The sequence below is a fragment of the Triturus cristatus genome, chromosome 1_1, assembly GCF_964204655.1.
Source record: "Triturus cristatus chromosome 1_1, aTriCri1.1, whole genome shotgun sequence".
NCBI lineage: Eukaryota > Metazoa > Chordata > Amphibia > Caudata > Salamandridae > Triturus > Triturus cristatus.
In genome coordinates, this window is record NC_140579.1 from 613660029 (window position 1) to 613675577 (window position 15549).

Consider the following 15549-nt stretch of genomic DNA (forward strand, 5'->3'; position numbering starts at 1 on the left):
TGGCACCGGTCGACCTCGTGACATCTCCTCTGGCAGCGAATCCAGTGACAACACTTCCACCGCCTCCAACGTCGGTTGTGTCCCCAGCCGAGGTCGACCCCGGCCTCCCCCTCAATGTAGATGCGGAGCCAGACCGACGTCAGGACTGGCGACGACCGGTACTTTTGTGCCATTGTTCTCCTCTGGTGTTCCCTATCGCCCTGAGTGGCTACCAGAGGAGGGTGAGGAGGACTGGGAGGGGTCTGTGCACCCTCTAGCAGACCAGTTGAAAGAACCGTACTGGAGAGAGGAGTTGGGTGAGGCCAGTGGTCTGGATATGTCCCAGACCTTGGCATGCTTTCTCCCCCTACCGTGGCTACGGAGAAGGGTGCATCTCATGCAGTGGTGTTGCGTAGGACGGCCGAGGCCCTAAACCTCAAGCTTCCTACGGTGGCAGTCAGGACTAACCTCCTGACTGAGGTGCTTCAGCCGGCAGCGGCCTCTTCGGAGCCCCTGCTGCTGTTTAATAAAGCCCTCACAGACATTCTTTTGGGCACCTGGTCCATGCCCAACACAGGGGCTCCTGTGGATGGGATGATTGCCCTACGCCACCGCACGGCCCCGGGCGAACCCCTTTTCCTCTCCCAACACACCACCCCTGAGAGTTTGGTGGTTCAAGCCTCGACTTCCAAGGGCGTATTCCCTAATGCACCACCTGATAGGGAATCAAAAAAGCTGGACCACCTTGGGAAGAAGATGTTTTCTTCCTCCAGCTTAGGACTGCGGTCGGTGAACACCGCATGTCTCTTGGGCCGTTACTCCCACTCGGTGTGGGACACGGTTGCGCAGGTGCTGCCACAGTGCTCGGTGGAGGCCCATGCCATGCTCTCCCATGCTGTTGCCGAAGGGAGAGACGCAGCGAAGTTCGCCATCCGGTGTGGGCTGGACACCGCCGACTCACTAGGCATGTCGATATCCATGGCAGTAGCACTGAGACGCTATGCCTGGTTGAGGTCCACTGGTTTTTCGGGTGATGTCCAAGCAACACTTTTGGACAGGCAGGGCTTTGCTCTGGACACTCTAAAAGGCTATCTCTCGGCCATTTCGGCCTTCCTTCGGGTGCCTGACCAGCCTTGTATTTTCAAGTCCCCTATTGTAAATCGCTTCTTTAAGTGCATTACTCACTTGTTTCCTCCAAATCCTTTTGTGATGCCCCAGTGGGACTTGAACCTGGTTCTCAGCTATCTTATGTGCGCTCCCTTTGAGTCATTACACAACTGTCCTTTAAGGCTTCTGACTCTTAAGACTGTCTTTCTGGTTGCCATCACCTCTGCTCGCAGGGTGAGTGAGCTTCAAGCCCTTTCTTTTTAAGCCTTCTTTTCCTGGCATGTTCATCTGGACAAAGTTGTCCTTTGCACTAGGCATTCTTTCCTTCCCAAAGTGGTTACCTCTTTCCACATAGGGCAGACCATCACTTTGTCCACCTGTTTACCGCCCCGCATCCTTCTAAAGAGGAGGAGAGGCTCCACTGTCTGGATCCAAAACGTGCGCTTTCACTCTATCTGGATTGCACAAAACAATTCCGGGTGGATGATCAGCTCTTTGTTGGCTATGTGGGCACCAAGAATGGTCGGGCCGTGCAAAAACTGACCATCTCCCGATGGGTAGTTCTTTGCATTAAAATCTGCTACTCCTTAACGAAAAAGGAACCTCCAGTGGGATTGCGCGCCCATTCCACCAGGGCGACGGCAGCCACTACTACTTTGGGACGTGGAGTCCCCCTTCATGACATCATGGACAGCCAAGTCCAGAGAGACGGCTTTTTTTGGCCGTTCAGTTCTCTAGAACTTTCTGGTGTGAACTTAGTTCGCAGACCCACCTCCGGGGTTGGTATTGCTGGGGTATCTATTCTAAGGTGAGGAATCCATAACTAATTGTCTCTTTCAGACGAACAAGTTACTTACCTTCGGTAACGATATTATCTGTAAGAGACAGATTAGTTATGGATTCCTCACCGCCCCACCCATCCTCCCTGTTCTGCGAACTGACTTCTAGGGTTAAGGATTCCCCTTCAGGGCCCTAGTTTTGTGCACCAGTGGTCAGTGTCTTGCATGGCTCTTGTGCTTCTGGCGTGGAATGTCGTGTAAAGAACTGACTTCAGTGCGAAAGGGCGGCGTCTTAAGTAGATACTGTGACATCATTCCAGGGACCATGACGCCAACAACGATGGCGGAGTCAACCGACTCCACCTATCTACGCTCAGGGGTACTGCTGATGAAAAAATTCTCCGGATCCAGTCTGACGCCTGGGGGTAATTCTAAGGTGAGGAATCCATAACTAATCTATGTCTCTTACAGATATATCGTTACCGAAGGTAAGTAACTTGTACTTCTCGCACACAGCCATTTGTTGGGAGACCATTTTAGAGAGGAAAAACCAGAAAAAGCAATTCGAGAACAATTTTTTGGGCCCGGGATTTACTATCAGGTCTGCAAATATTGCAGAAAATGTTCCATATGCCAAAAAAAAGTCGAAACCTTCCAATGAAGGTTCCATTGAGGCCCCTGCCAGTAACAGAGGACTGGTTTCTAGAATGGGGATGGACATAATCGGACCCCTACTTCCCTCACGTAGTGAACACCGTTATGTCCTGGTGGATTATGCAATCCGGTTCTCACAGGCAATCGCGTTAAGACACCCTACTGCCAATCAGATAGCCAAAGCCATAATTAATGTATTTTTCCAGAGTAGGGTTCCCGAAAGAGATCATAACTGATCATGGAACCCTTTTTGTCTCTAACTTAATGAAACGGGTTTGTCAACAGTTAGAAATAGAACAGTTGCGCACTGCTGCTTATCACGTTCAGACAGATGGGTTAGTGGAAAGGTATAATAATGCCACCCTTAAAATGACTAAAAAAACTGCAGAACTTAGAATCCTAAAATTGGGAGGACATGTTTCCCTTGGCCCTTTTTGCCATTGGTTGTAAACAACAAAAGAGCACCCAGTGCTCCCCCTTAGAGCTTCAATATGGCAGGCAGCCCCATACCTTATTAGATATGGTCAATGAAGAATGGGAGGAGGAATCCAACAAAGCCAAACCCCTCCCTGAGTATGTATACAACCTAAAGTCCCGCCTGCATGAGATCCGAAGCATAGTGAAGACCCATTTAGAGCAGGCCCAAGCAGCACAAAAGAAACAATATGATAAGAAAATGAAAGAACGAACCTTAGCTGTAGGTGACCTAGTCTTATTGATGATGCCCACTTCCAACCATAAATTGCTAGGACAGTGGCAAGGCCCCTTCAAAATCCTAGAAAAGTAACCCTGGTAACACATCGCTTAGAATTAGATCCTAATAATAAAAAGAACACCCAAATATACCACATTCATCTGCTAAAGAAATGGGAGGGGGCTAGACCAGTCCTACTTGGGAGAGCGGAAATCCCTGAACCCATATATCAACAGAACATAGATGCGGATTTGCCTGGGCGTCTTTGACAAGAACTGGAGGAATGTTTGCTCCCCTTACAGGGTGTGTTTTCTCTAACTCCAGGAAAAAACTCATTAATCAACTATGCAATAAATACGACTACGCCCATATCGTATCCCAGAGTCTAGACGAGAGGCTATCGAAAACGAGATACGCCAGATGCTAGAAATGGGGATAATTGAACCCTATAACAATGAGTGGTGTTCACCTATCGTCATAGTTCCCAAACTGGATGGATCTATTTGGTTTTGTATTGATTTTTGGGAAGTGAACAAAATATCCCAGTTTGATGCGTATCCATTACCCGGGTGGATGAGATGATCGAAAGATTGGGTAAAGCTCAGAATATTAGCACTTTAGACCTGTGTAAGGGATATTGTCAAGTGCCATTACACGAACAAGATAGGGAAACAAACACGTTTTCTACCCGAGGAGGGCTATACCAATTTCGCATGCTCCCTTTTGGGTTACACAGGGCTCCTACCACCTTTCAGAGACTTATGAATCTGATCCTCAAGCCATATGCTGCCTGTACCACAGCTTACATAGACTATATAGTAATTCTTGGGAACAACACTTCATTCACATTAAAAAGGTAATCCAGCCGTTGAAGAAAGGAGGTCCAACCATTAACCCAGCCAAAAGCCGCCTGGCTGCCCGATCGGTAAAATACCTTCGGTATCTCTTAGGTGAAGGGTACATTAAACCACAAGAGGAGAAAGTAGCAGCCATCACTAATCTAATCTTTCCTCGCACAAAGAAAGACCTACGAGCCCTCTTAGGCATCTTGGGTTAGTATAGGCGTTCGTACCCTCCTTTTCCCAGATAGTCGCCCCATTAATGGATCTCCTGAAAAAAGAGATACAACTGAAAAATAACTTAAACAGCATTCAGTAAGAACCTTATAAGCTTTCCACCAGTTGAAACAGTTTGACGACCTGGCCGGTGCTTTTCAGCCCCGATTACACCAAACCTTTCATATTAAAGACTGATGTCTCTGAATATGGGCTAGGGGTCGTTCTGTCCCAGAAGGATCACTAAGACCAAGAAAAACCCATAATCTATATCAGCCGGAAACTATTTCCCAGAGAAAGAAATACGCTGTAATAGAAAAAGAGGCCCTAGCCATAAAATCGGCCATCGACTCCCTAAGAAATTACCTTGATGGCAGGGAGTTCACCCTGTACACTGATCATGCCCCCTGGAGTGGCTCTCCCAAAACAAGGGGCACAGTGACATAATATTACGTTGGTTTCTGGCCTTACAGCTCTTTAGATTTACTACCCAGCACAGAAAGGGAGCAAACTAACACTGACTATTTTTCCAGATACCCCATAGAGCCGTTTCTTGCTAGCAAGAAAGTTAGGGGAGGGGGATCTGAGAAAGAGCCTGAACTCGACTCTATGAGAGCACAACACTTACCTGGAATAGATCCGCCGACTCCTCTGTCGAAGACCCGAAGAGCGTCCCAAAACCAGAGAGGGGACTAAAGGGTTAAATCAATCCCACCCTCTCCCATGCAGGATGAAGGAGGAGTTTGTCAGGCCGAGCACCAATCAGAGAGGCAGCAGGGAGGAGAATTCCGGATGTCGGAACAGGGAAGGAAGGAGTCGGAAATAAAGAGGCGGGAACTGAAGAAGCCGGAAGACGGCGGTAACGCCACCGAAGAAAAACTACAGGAGACGCCGGAGGAAGAAGGCAGCGGGACAAAAGAAGACTGCAGGTATGACTGTGAAACAGCGGAGGAGTGGAGCGAGGTCTGGTGCATCCCCCCAGGAATTGTGCAGTTGCCGACACAACTCAGGAGAGTTGCGGCAAGGATGGTGAGTAACTCCTGACTGGGTGACTGCGGGGAAGGGAACTGGGTTTCGAGGGAGCGGGGCGGGTAGCGAGTGGACGGGGTGAAATCTTCAATCAATCTTCTCCTGATATTCCTCTTCATTTCCCTTCCGCCGCATTAGGCTGCCTGGCACGATGGGAAGTCAGGGCCCCTCTTGTGTACAGGATAACGGGCAAGGCATTTTCCTCTCCTGGCATTTGAGTTTTTCTTTTCTTTTAGGTGTTGGTAATAGTCCCAGTGTGAAGGATATTACTGAGCAGTAAGGGAGGAGCGTTGGTACTTTACGTAGTTCAATTCCCTAATGTTATAAGTTAGAAAGAGAACTGTTTCCAATAATCATCGGAAAATGCAAAGGTGTATGGGAGAAAAGGGGACCCAGCGTAACCCTCTATAAACATTCTGAGCTTGCACCCGTCCCAGATAGTATGTGAGAAACCAGCTCTTCACTTTTTCTGTGGTGGGGGACACTTTCCCACTTAGTTTTTGTTGAAAACACCTACTTCAGGTTACTCGCCGTCCTTTCCCTTCTCTTGAGCTTCCTGGGAAATTCCACTTGACGATAAGGACCTTGGGAAGAAGAAATATGTAAATAATTGTTTCACAAAAGCCGGAAAAGAAGAAGTGAAGAATTATTTACAGAAAGAAAAAGCAGACAACGACAAATAAATATGAAATGTTAATAAAGAAGCAACAATTGCTAAACACAAAGCCTCCTAGCTTCTATTTCCTCCCAGCCCTCACACCCCAACCCAGTGCTTTACTTTGAGGCCTCAAGAAATCTAATTGCCCACTTGCTAGGGCAAGTGCGATGTTATCAGGGCAAGCTATTTTTAGGGACTACTGGTTCTGTCTGGCGAGATACTCCATCTAACAAAGAACAGGTGTTCTTATAATTAAGAAAGTGAAAGAACAATAAAGATGCTCTTAAATTTTGTTACTTTTGATGTGTGTTCAAAGACAGAAGTCAGAGGTCATCTTGTGTCTTCTTACAGATTGTTCCTTTTTTCATCGTGGAGATCGCGTTTACAAATTCTTCTTTCTTTGTAGTTGGAGAAAGAAAATTAAAGTGAACTCTCTTAACAATCATGTTGTGTTCACTGTAAGGTTATAGAATGTCAGTTTTGTTTCAATATATTTAGCACCGAGACAGCTTTAATCGCTGCCATGAACAACATCAGAATGCTGCTGGACCATAGAGAAACAGCAGCCCTCACCCTCTTCGACCTCTCAGAAGCCTTCGACAATATATCCCGCCACACACTGATCAACAGACTCCACCAGATTGTAATGCATAGAGCAGTCCTCAAGTGGATCGCTTCCTATCTCACAGTAAGGACGCAGAAGTTCATATTCATCCCTCCCTACTCCTCGAACATCACCTGCGGGGTAACTCAAGGCTCATTCCTCAGCCCAACTCCCTTCAATGTATACATGACACCCCTGGCCAACAATGTCAGGAGCCATGGACTCAACATAATCTACGCTGGTGACGCCCAACTCATCCTGTCCCTGACAAATGACCCAACGACCATCAAAGACAGGTTCCAAAGATGCATGAAGGATGTGGCCTCCTAGATGAACAACAATTGTCTCAAACTCAACACAGATAAGACAGAAGTTCTCATCTTCAGGAAAGGCAAGGACACCCTATGGAACAACGAATTATGGCCACCTGAGCTGGGTCCTACCCCCAAACCCACCAAACACGCCTGCTACCTTAGCATCATTCTTGACATCCAGCTATCCATGAAGAAGCAGCTAAGCGCCATATCCTTTGCTTGCTTCCTAACCCTCCAAATGGTCAGGAAGGTCTACAGATGGCTCCCATTCAACACCAGGCAAATTGTCACGCAAGCTCTCGTCACTAGCAGACTCGACTACGACAACTCCCTCTATGTAGGAAGTGTAAGAAACTGGCTTTATATATATATATACTGCACCAAAGTGAGGTACAGTGTGTATAGAGTCAAAGAGTCTCCAGAGGTTTGGCAGATGTTAAAGTTACATAGAACCTTACTCTCTAAAGTGGTAGCTTGGTCGAGCAGTAATGCAGTATCAGTGGAAAGTGTAAAGCATTTGATGTACACACTCAGTCAGCAAATGGTCTCACACACTCAATAACTGAACTCTAGGCCATTTGTTTTGTATAAAAAAAATATACTGTTTTATTTCTAGAACTAAGCAAGCCTGGTACAGGTAAGCATATAAATACTTTGCAGTAGTAATTGACTTGTTTAAACACCGTTCAGAATTGCAGTATAAATGGTACTGGTTTTGATTACAGGTTTAAGAAAGCAGTTTGCAACACATTGCAGTTATAGTACATTCAATTGAATGCGCTTTTTAAGTAAAATGCAGTTAATTACTTTTCACATTACTTTTCTAACCACAGGACTGGATCCTAGATTCAGCCCCGGGACATTTCCTGAAAACAGGTGAGTAAATGCGTTTTGGTTAAAGGTATGATTTTTAAGGAATATTATTGTATTTCAAAAGTTGACACTTCGAAACTTTTTCAAATAGAATCACCAATGTTATCCTATGGGAGGAAATTCACTTAACAGGTAAGTTACTTTTGCGTTACTTTTGTAATCCAGTGCTGGACTCCTAGATTCAGCACTGGGACATGTCCTTAAAACAGGTAAGTAATTACGTTTTTGTAGTTTGTACGATTTTTAAAGAATATTCTTGTATTTCAAAAGTTGACAACTTTTTCACAAAGAACCCCCGATGTTATCCTATGAAAGGAAATTCAATTCACAGGCAAGTTACTTCTTAGTTACTTTTCTTACTCAGTGCTGGACACCTGGGTTCAGCACTGGGACCTTTCCTGCAAACAGTTGAGAAAATTCGGTTAGGTTATTTGTGCGATTTTTAAGGAATATTCTTATTTTTCAAAAGTCGACACTTCAAAACTTTTTGGGAGAAAAAGTGTCAATGTTATCCAATGAGGAAAAGTGAGCTATCGGTCTCAAGGTAAGGAATCGATCTTTTGAGTTAAGGTTCTGGGGTTAGACTCAGGGGTCTCCCAGGGTCAGTGATGCACTGTTGTTGCACCCCCAGTGGCACTAGGGCATCTGGGTGCAGAGTGTTGAGGCCCAATGTTATCATACGGAGGATAGGGGGGCTCCGGTTGGTGGCGGCTGGCAAGCAGGCCACGGGGTTGTGGAAGCAAAGCTCCTAGGGTTAAGCTCAGGGCAAGTTGGAGACCAAGTTGGCACCAAAGGGGCACCCTCAGCGGCGCTAGGGCAGCTGGGTGCAGGGTGCTGTTTTGAGGTCGGGTGCCCTGTTGATTTCAACTGAGATTTTCGGTTTTGGTTTTCAGCTGCAGGATCGGTCCAGGAAGACTTCCTGGAGGAATCAACAGCTTGGCAGGTAAGTTGGAGGGCTCGGGGACGTAGGTGCACCTCGGATTCTTTTTTGTCCAGGGCGCAGGGCGGCTGGATGCAGGGGTGTCTTTTGAGGTCGGATTTCACCTTACCGGGCCACTCGCTTTTGGGGGGGGTCTTTGTGCCGAGGCTGCAGGCGACGTCTGGGAATCCTGGAGGGGTCAACCAACGGTGGACTCGGACTCTGGAGTGCTGGGGGACCTCGCTGGGACCAGTGGGCCACTCTAACTCGGGCCAATGCGAAGGGTGTAGTGGTAGTTCCAGGTGTCGGGTTTCTTTGTTCTCAGCAGGCTCAGAGTTTGTTTTCGGAGTATCTTTTGAACAGGGCTGCTGTTCACAGGAGATCCGGTCTTTGTTGAAGGCAGTCAGTCCTTCCAGGGGTTCTGGTGGTCGCTAGCTGCAGGACAAGATAATTTTTGGTGCAGGATCTCTGGAAACTGCAGACGGGCCAGTAGGGCTGGGGCCAAGTCAGTTGTTCTCTGCAGTCTCCTCTGCTGGGCGTCTTCTTTCGTACTTTTTCTTCTTAGGTTGCGGGAATCTGAGGAAGGAAGGTTCAGGGTGCCCCTCAATACTAAATTTAGGAGTGTTACAGATAGGTAAAGGGCAGGGACCAATGGGTCCCTTCCCTGGGGTGGGTACACCCCCTATTCTGCCACTCTCCAGTGGGAGGGGAGCAGGAGCCTGTCCCTGGTTGGCTGGGTAACCCCATCCTTAAGATGGCAGGGACTCGAGGTTGTGCTTCCCCTCGCCTCCCCCACCTTAGGGGTGGAGTTGGCAGAGGTGGGCACACCTCTCTTCCTCACTTGTTTTTCCCGCCGGTTCCCCCGCCCAAAGTGGGGGGTAGAACCAGTGGGTATCAGTTGCTGAAAGGAGCAAATGGTCTGGAGAGGCTCACAAAGGCGGCATGCCTTTGAAGCTTCTCCTTCGTGAACCCTGCCCATCCTGGGGGAGGAGGCTTGGCACCTCGTCCCAGGATGTGCATTGTTTCAGGCCCCAGAGACCAGCAGGCTCTCGACACAGGGGTCCAGAAACATGTCTGGTGGTGGCAGCTTGCGCAGCCACTCAGTCAGGTCACTGTTAGTTGGTCGTTTTCCAGGGGGCATCTCTAAGATGCCCTCTGTGGTGCATTTTACATTAAATCCCACACTGGCATCAGTGTGGGTTTAATGTGCTGAGAAGTTTGATACCAAACTTCCCAGTCTTCAGTGTAGCCATTATGGTGCTGTGGAATTCGTAATGACAATCTCCCAGCACCATATAATCTTAATGGCAGCACTGCACTTACAGGGCCCAGGAATGGGCCTGGGTTCTGTAGGGGTAGAGGGCTCATGCAACTGTACCCTCACCACTGGCATAGGGCACCCAGCTAGAGGGGTGACTGATGTATGCCAGGGCAGTGGTTTGTGGGCATGGCACACAGGGATGTGTGCCATGTCGACTCTTAGTTTGGTTCTGCACCTAGACACCCAGCCTGCAAAGGCAGTGTGTGTCAGGGTACAGGGTCTCTAAGGGTGGCACAAAAAGTGCTGCAGTCCTTAGGGGCCTTCTCTGGTCACAGTGCCCTGGGTACCCATGGTACCATTTACCAGGGGCTGACGTGGCAAGAGATGCCAATTGAGTTTTGTTTTGGAGAAAGAACACTGACCCTGGGGTCCTGATTGGCAGGGCCCCAGAGAACATCAGGTCAAAGAGCATCAGTAGTCTGGCAACAAAAACAAAAGAAAGGGGGGGGAGGTTACTGTAACAGAAACCCACTTTCTCACAGGAAGCACCGCCCAACTCTTGAGGAAACAGGCCATATAATACACAGCAGCCAGACTCATCCTCGACCTCCCCAGACAGATGCACATCACTTTTCACCTCCGTAAACTCTATTGACTATCAGTCACGAAGAGATGCCAGTTCAAACTGCTCACCCACCCGTACAAGGCACTACACAACGAAGGACCAGCCTACCTCAACAGACAAGTTAATTTCCACAAACCTACCAGGGAACTCTGTTCCGGATTCCCCTCTCTAGCAGCTACCCAGTGCAACCGCTCGGCCTAACAGTGGAGGCTGCTCCTTTTCCCACCTGGCGGCTAAGACCTGGAACTCTCTTCCCCTGCACCTCAGAGCATCACCGTTGCCCCAACAGTTGAGGAAGGACCTCAAGACCTGGATGTTCAACCAATAGGAACAGGCAGCATGATCCCGTAGCAGGCCTTCACAGCGCCTCAAGACCCTCATAACTGAAGCAGCCGCGCTATACAAATCCTGATTGATTGATATTTCAGTAGTTGGGAAAGCACTTTTTTAAAATTCTAATGTGTGATGGAAACAAATATTTTAATAGCATCAAAACAAATCTGAATAAAATGCTTGTGGTGATGGCCAAATGATATATATTTGTTGAAACTCAATTTCCCCATTATTGTTTGTTATGCTATAACGTTTTATCAGTAAACCTATATGCAATGAATCAAGAGGTAAGTGTACCTTTTATGTGGGCTAGATTTTTATTATACATGGTGCAAATGTTTAGTCTATTAAATCAAACATAAGAGCTTTTGTACAGCAGACATGCTGAACTCAGATATTTGAAGGTGCTCTCTTATTTAATAATGAAGAAAAAGGCGACTTGATGCAGTGGCGGACTGGTAAGCCAAAGCAGCCCCGGCAAATTTAGTCAGACGTGCCCCTATACGGTGTATAGCGATCGAGCACAGCGAGCGATTCTGACCACTACGAGGGGGCTTGAAGGAGTGCTGTCCCAAGACAATTTGGGGGAAATTAGGCATTTTACAACATATTTTTCATTATATATTCGATTGTATTAAAGCATAGTAAATGATAACCTTACTGTGCACCAGGATATGGCAGTCTTTATTGGGGCTCTTCAATAATTCCCTCACTATCATCTTCCAGATGTGCCTCTCATCTGATAGACATCTAGCCACAGATTCCTTAACTTGTGAATTCTCCCCAGGCAGCAGACTGGATCTGGACATTTTTGAGCAGTACCTCTGCGTGCCAGGGGACGGCGTCTTACGACTCCGTGATGACATCCACTCCGGTTGTGATGTCAATGGAGCCATATGAGACACCTCCACGCGGATGTAAGTTTCTTCTTTTACGCGCTGTAACGCGGGTACGAAGAAGCATATCTCTGGCTGTTTGTTGGCCTGTGTGATGCTTTTTCACCTGAAACAGTGTGCCAGTTCTCTATGCCATCTGGGTTTAAATTCTGTGGATCTTGTGTTCGACAGATGTCTGGTACGGATCCTCATTCCATGTGCATGTGGTGCTTGGGTGAGCACCACGACACCGAAGAGTGCGACGCCTGCCAACAGCTGAAACCAAAGGTGTTGCGGGAGCGACGAATGAAGCTGATGACGACGCAGTTGTCAAGGACTTCCAGGTCTCCTAAACGTCAGACGACTGCGGTTCATTAACTGAGCTATTCCGGAGGTTGTTCTCATGGGCGTCGCTCTCCAGCCAGTGAACGGCGGAAGCGGTCCAAGTCCCTGTCCACATTCCACGGTAAGCGTCGTCGTAAGCGATCGAAGTCGTGACCTTCGGGGCTTCTTCAATTCATGACGTGGTTTCAAGCGGCTCCTCATGACCTCGTACTGAAGGCTCTGGCCAAGAGTTGATCCCGTGCTTCCCTGTCTTTCCGGGATCTGGGGCGACTCGGGCCCAGATGAAAGAGTATTGTGATGCTCTTCATATCATATCACCTTCCCCTAGAGGGCCTCCGAGCCCCAAGGAGATGATGGGTGCAATGACTACATCCTCGGGTGCAGTTAGACCCTTGGACACAGTGACGCCGGTGCACAGCCCTTCGGGGTTCACACCTGTGGCGCCGACTGACTCAGGAGCGACGCCGGTTGTTCCTTCGGGACCAGTTTCTATGGAGCCGAAATACTCCAAACAGGAGTTGGTGCATGATCATGCTGAGAGTCTTGAGGTGTCGACATCCTCTCCTTATTTTGAAGGCGTCTCCTTCCGGCACCCTTACACTTTTTCATTCCGAATTGATACGCCACCAGGTTGGAGTCGATCTGCGTAATTTACGGAGGAAATAGTTCATGGTTGTGTGGATTCACCTGAACAGTTTGTGGAAGGAAATGAAGGTTTGTTTTTTTATGCGTCCAATGCCTACAGATCCTCCTATGGTGGATAGCTGGATATTTGAGTTAGGCAAGGCAAGCGGGTTAGAATGATCCCCGGCTTCTGGCTTTGTATCTCCCTCTGGCCTTACCTTCGAAGCCAGTTCTTCCTTGGCGGATATGTTAAAAAGGGTGGCTGATGTTCTACATTTGACTCTGCCTTCAGTGAAGAAATCTACAGACCCCCCCTCATTGAAGTTCTTTATCCGGGTCAGACAGGGATTGAGCCAGTGCTACCATTTTGTGAGGCATTGCATGATATTTTACTGGGAGCATAGGCTAGACCGGATACTGGAGGGCATGTGGACTGTACTATTGCCCACAAGCACTGCCCTTCCCCGATCCTGCTTGCCTGCTAAGTCAGCGACAAACCACAGTTTTGTTGTTCAGGCCACTACAGCTTCCCATGACATGGATAGTCTTCCTTATACTCCGATTGACAAAGATTCCCAAAAGCAAAACTCTTATGGATAATGTATATTCTCTTCCACCAGTGCGCTGTTACTTTCCGTTCCTTGTATGTTTTTCTCATGCCTTATTGGATTTGTTGTGGCAGTTATTGCCATTGTTTCCAGAGGCTAATAGGAACTAACTGAATCAGTTGATTTCGGATGGGCAACAGGTGGCTAGGTTAATCATTAGATGTAGAATGTACACCACTGATTCGATTGTCGAGCCATGGCATCTACTGTGGCATTACGCCGACGAGCTTGGCTTCGTTCTACTGGATTGTCAGAGGCAGTTCAGTCAGCTTTAATTGGCATACCATTTGATGGTGTTAATTTTTTTGGTGCGCACGCAGATATTCCTTTGCGTAGGTTTAGGGACAGTCTGGGTGGCTCAGACCCTTAGCCCTGTCACCTTCTTTCAACTCTTGCTATAATTTAAGGAAAATGTTCCTGTGAAGAAGGCTTCTCTTAGTTTATAATTTGGCTCAAAAATACATTATGGTATGCTTTTTGCAGTGTTATGTCACCAGATGTGGTGTCCTCCCTGCCTTTGCAGGCCTTATTTCTTATGGAATTTTTGCTGTTGAGGAGAAGTTGTTTTACATTGAGGCCGTACATGGGTTTTTTTCCTACCCGTTGGTTGGTTTCTGGGTTATCTCTGCTGGGGAGATTCTGACTCAAGAGATTTGGATCTATGGTTTCTTTCTCATGTGAAATGGATTATCTGTTTTACCTGCTTGTAGAAGCATTTGCAATAGGCTTATTGCCTTTTCTTTTCACTAAATGTGGGACTCTGTTGGTGCAGGACATGACCTGTTATTTCATTGGAATTTCCGTTTCTTGGATGACTTTTCTTTCGGTAACCTCTTGCCTTATTTCAACAATCTGTATCCCTCATATGTGATGGTACACATCTTTTAGTCACCAACTTTTTTAGTGTTTTTTCCTCCGTTTGTATCGGGGGTGTTTTCTTAAATTGTTGCAGATTGCGACATATTTATTCTTGATGCCTTCTATTTGTATGGCATCAAGGTATTCTTATTCCTGCAGGTTTGCCATGCTCCTCCATAGGATAAAGGGTGTATCCATCTAGGTGGATTTTTGGTATCTCTTACACCTACGTTGTTTGTGTTTTATTTTGGTGCTTTTCTTTTACAAGTAACCTCTTTTCTAGTGTTCTTCCTTTGAGAAGCTGTTACATTTGTCACTCGTTTAAAATGTTAGGTTAGGAAGTACTGCTAATTACCGGTTTTTGTAGGTGGCAGTTTTCCCTTCCTTCATTGAGTGATCCTTATCTGATTAACTGATGGGCTAAAGCCATGTAGTCATTTGAAGGAAGAACTCTTTTCGGTCTCTCACTTCAGTGTTCTGTTATTATGTCATGTTGTGGAGCTCCAACTTTAGGAGTGCCTATTTCTATTATATACAGGCAGGTTTTCTTTTTTATATTTTGGATATAATTCTGCTCTTTGTAAGGGTGCAAATTATGTAGCAATAATTTTGCCCGTCTCTGGTTAGGAGACAGTGAGTGTCTTCTTCATTTGTCCTTATATGCTTATATGTATGGGGTCCATATATTGATGTACACTCCGAGTAATGAATATGCAGATTTGCATAGGTGTTGGTATATATGTGGATACACATATTTATGGCAGATATAGGTCTGTATAATCGTTACTTTTCTGTTGGGAGACAGTTAGTGCTGGATTTTACATGCGTCTTTTCTAGCTTGCAGTGTATTTATATATGCTGTTGTTCTTCCTACCCACCTCTGTGGGGTTACATGCTGGGTGAGACTCACAGTTTACTCTGGCTGTAAGTTTTTTAATGTAAGGATAGGTCTTGATTTTGGCAGTCCTGGTTCTTATTTTTTGTCTGTCGGACATTTCCATGGATACTTCTTTATCCATGTTCCGTTATAATCTTGTTTAGAAATCCCAGGTTTGGGGGTCTGACTCATGGGCCGTATATTCCATCAGTGGTTGTTGCATATGACAAAATATGATTATCCATCTTAAATTGTGATTAAGATGGTACTTTAATTATGCTACATTTCTGTGGCAGACAACATTGCTTAAAAAAAAATACAACAATGAATGACTGTGGTGTCCTCTACTCTGTTCCTGCTGATTTTCCTCTAGATCAGCGGTTCGTTGTGAGTCCCTAGTTCTCACTGTCTTGCGATTGAGAGCCTTACCTTGGATTGGCGTTCGTTGCACCTTCGACCTTACTATCCATGGTTTCAC

The 15549-nt window shown here is 46.8% G+C and overlaps 1 protein-coding gene across 3 annotated transcripts in view; it reads left to right on the forward strand.

The window, feature by feature from the left end:
- Positions 1–5091: 5091 nt before the first annotated feature.
- LOC146870713 (apoptotic chromatin condensation inducer in the nucleus-like) overlaps positions 5092–15549 on the forward strand; it is an 851523-nt gene continuing 841065 nt past the window's right edge. For all 3 annotated transcript variants that reach the window (XM_085646186.1, XM_085646194.1, XM_085646198.1), the window contains exon 1: positions 5092–5297. In XM_085646186.1, coding sequence (XP_085502312.1) covers positions 5200–5297 — 98 coding nt within the window. In that variant the 5' untranslated portion in view covers positions 5092–5199. The remainder of the gene's footprint in view (positions 5298–15549) is intronic.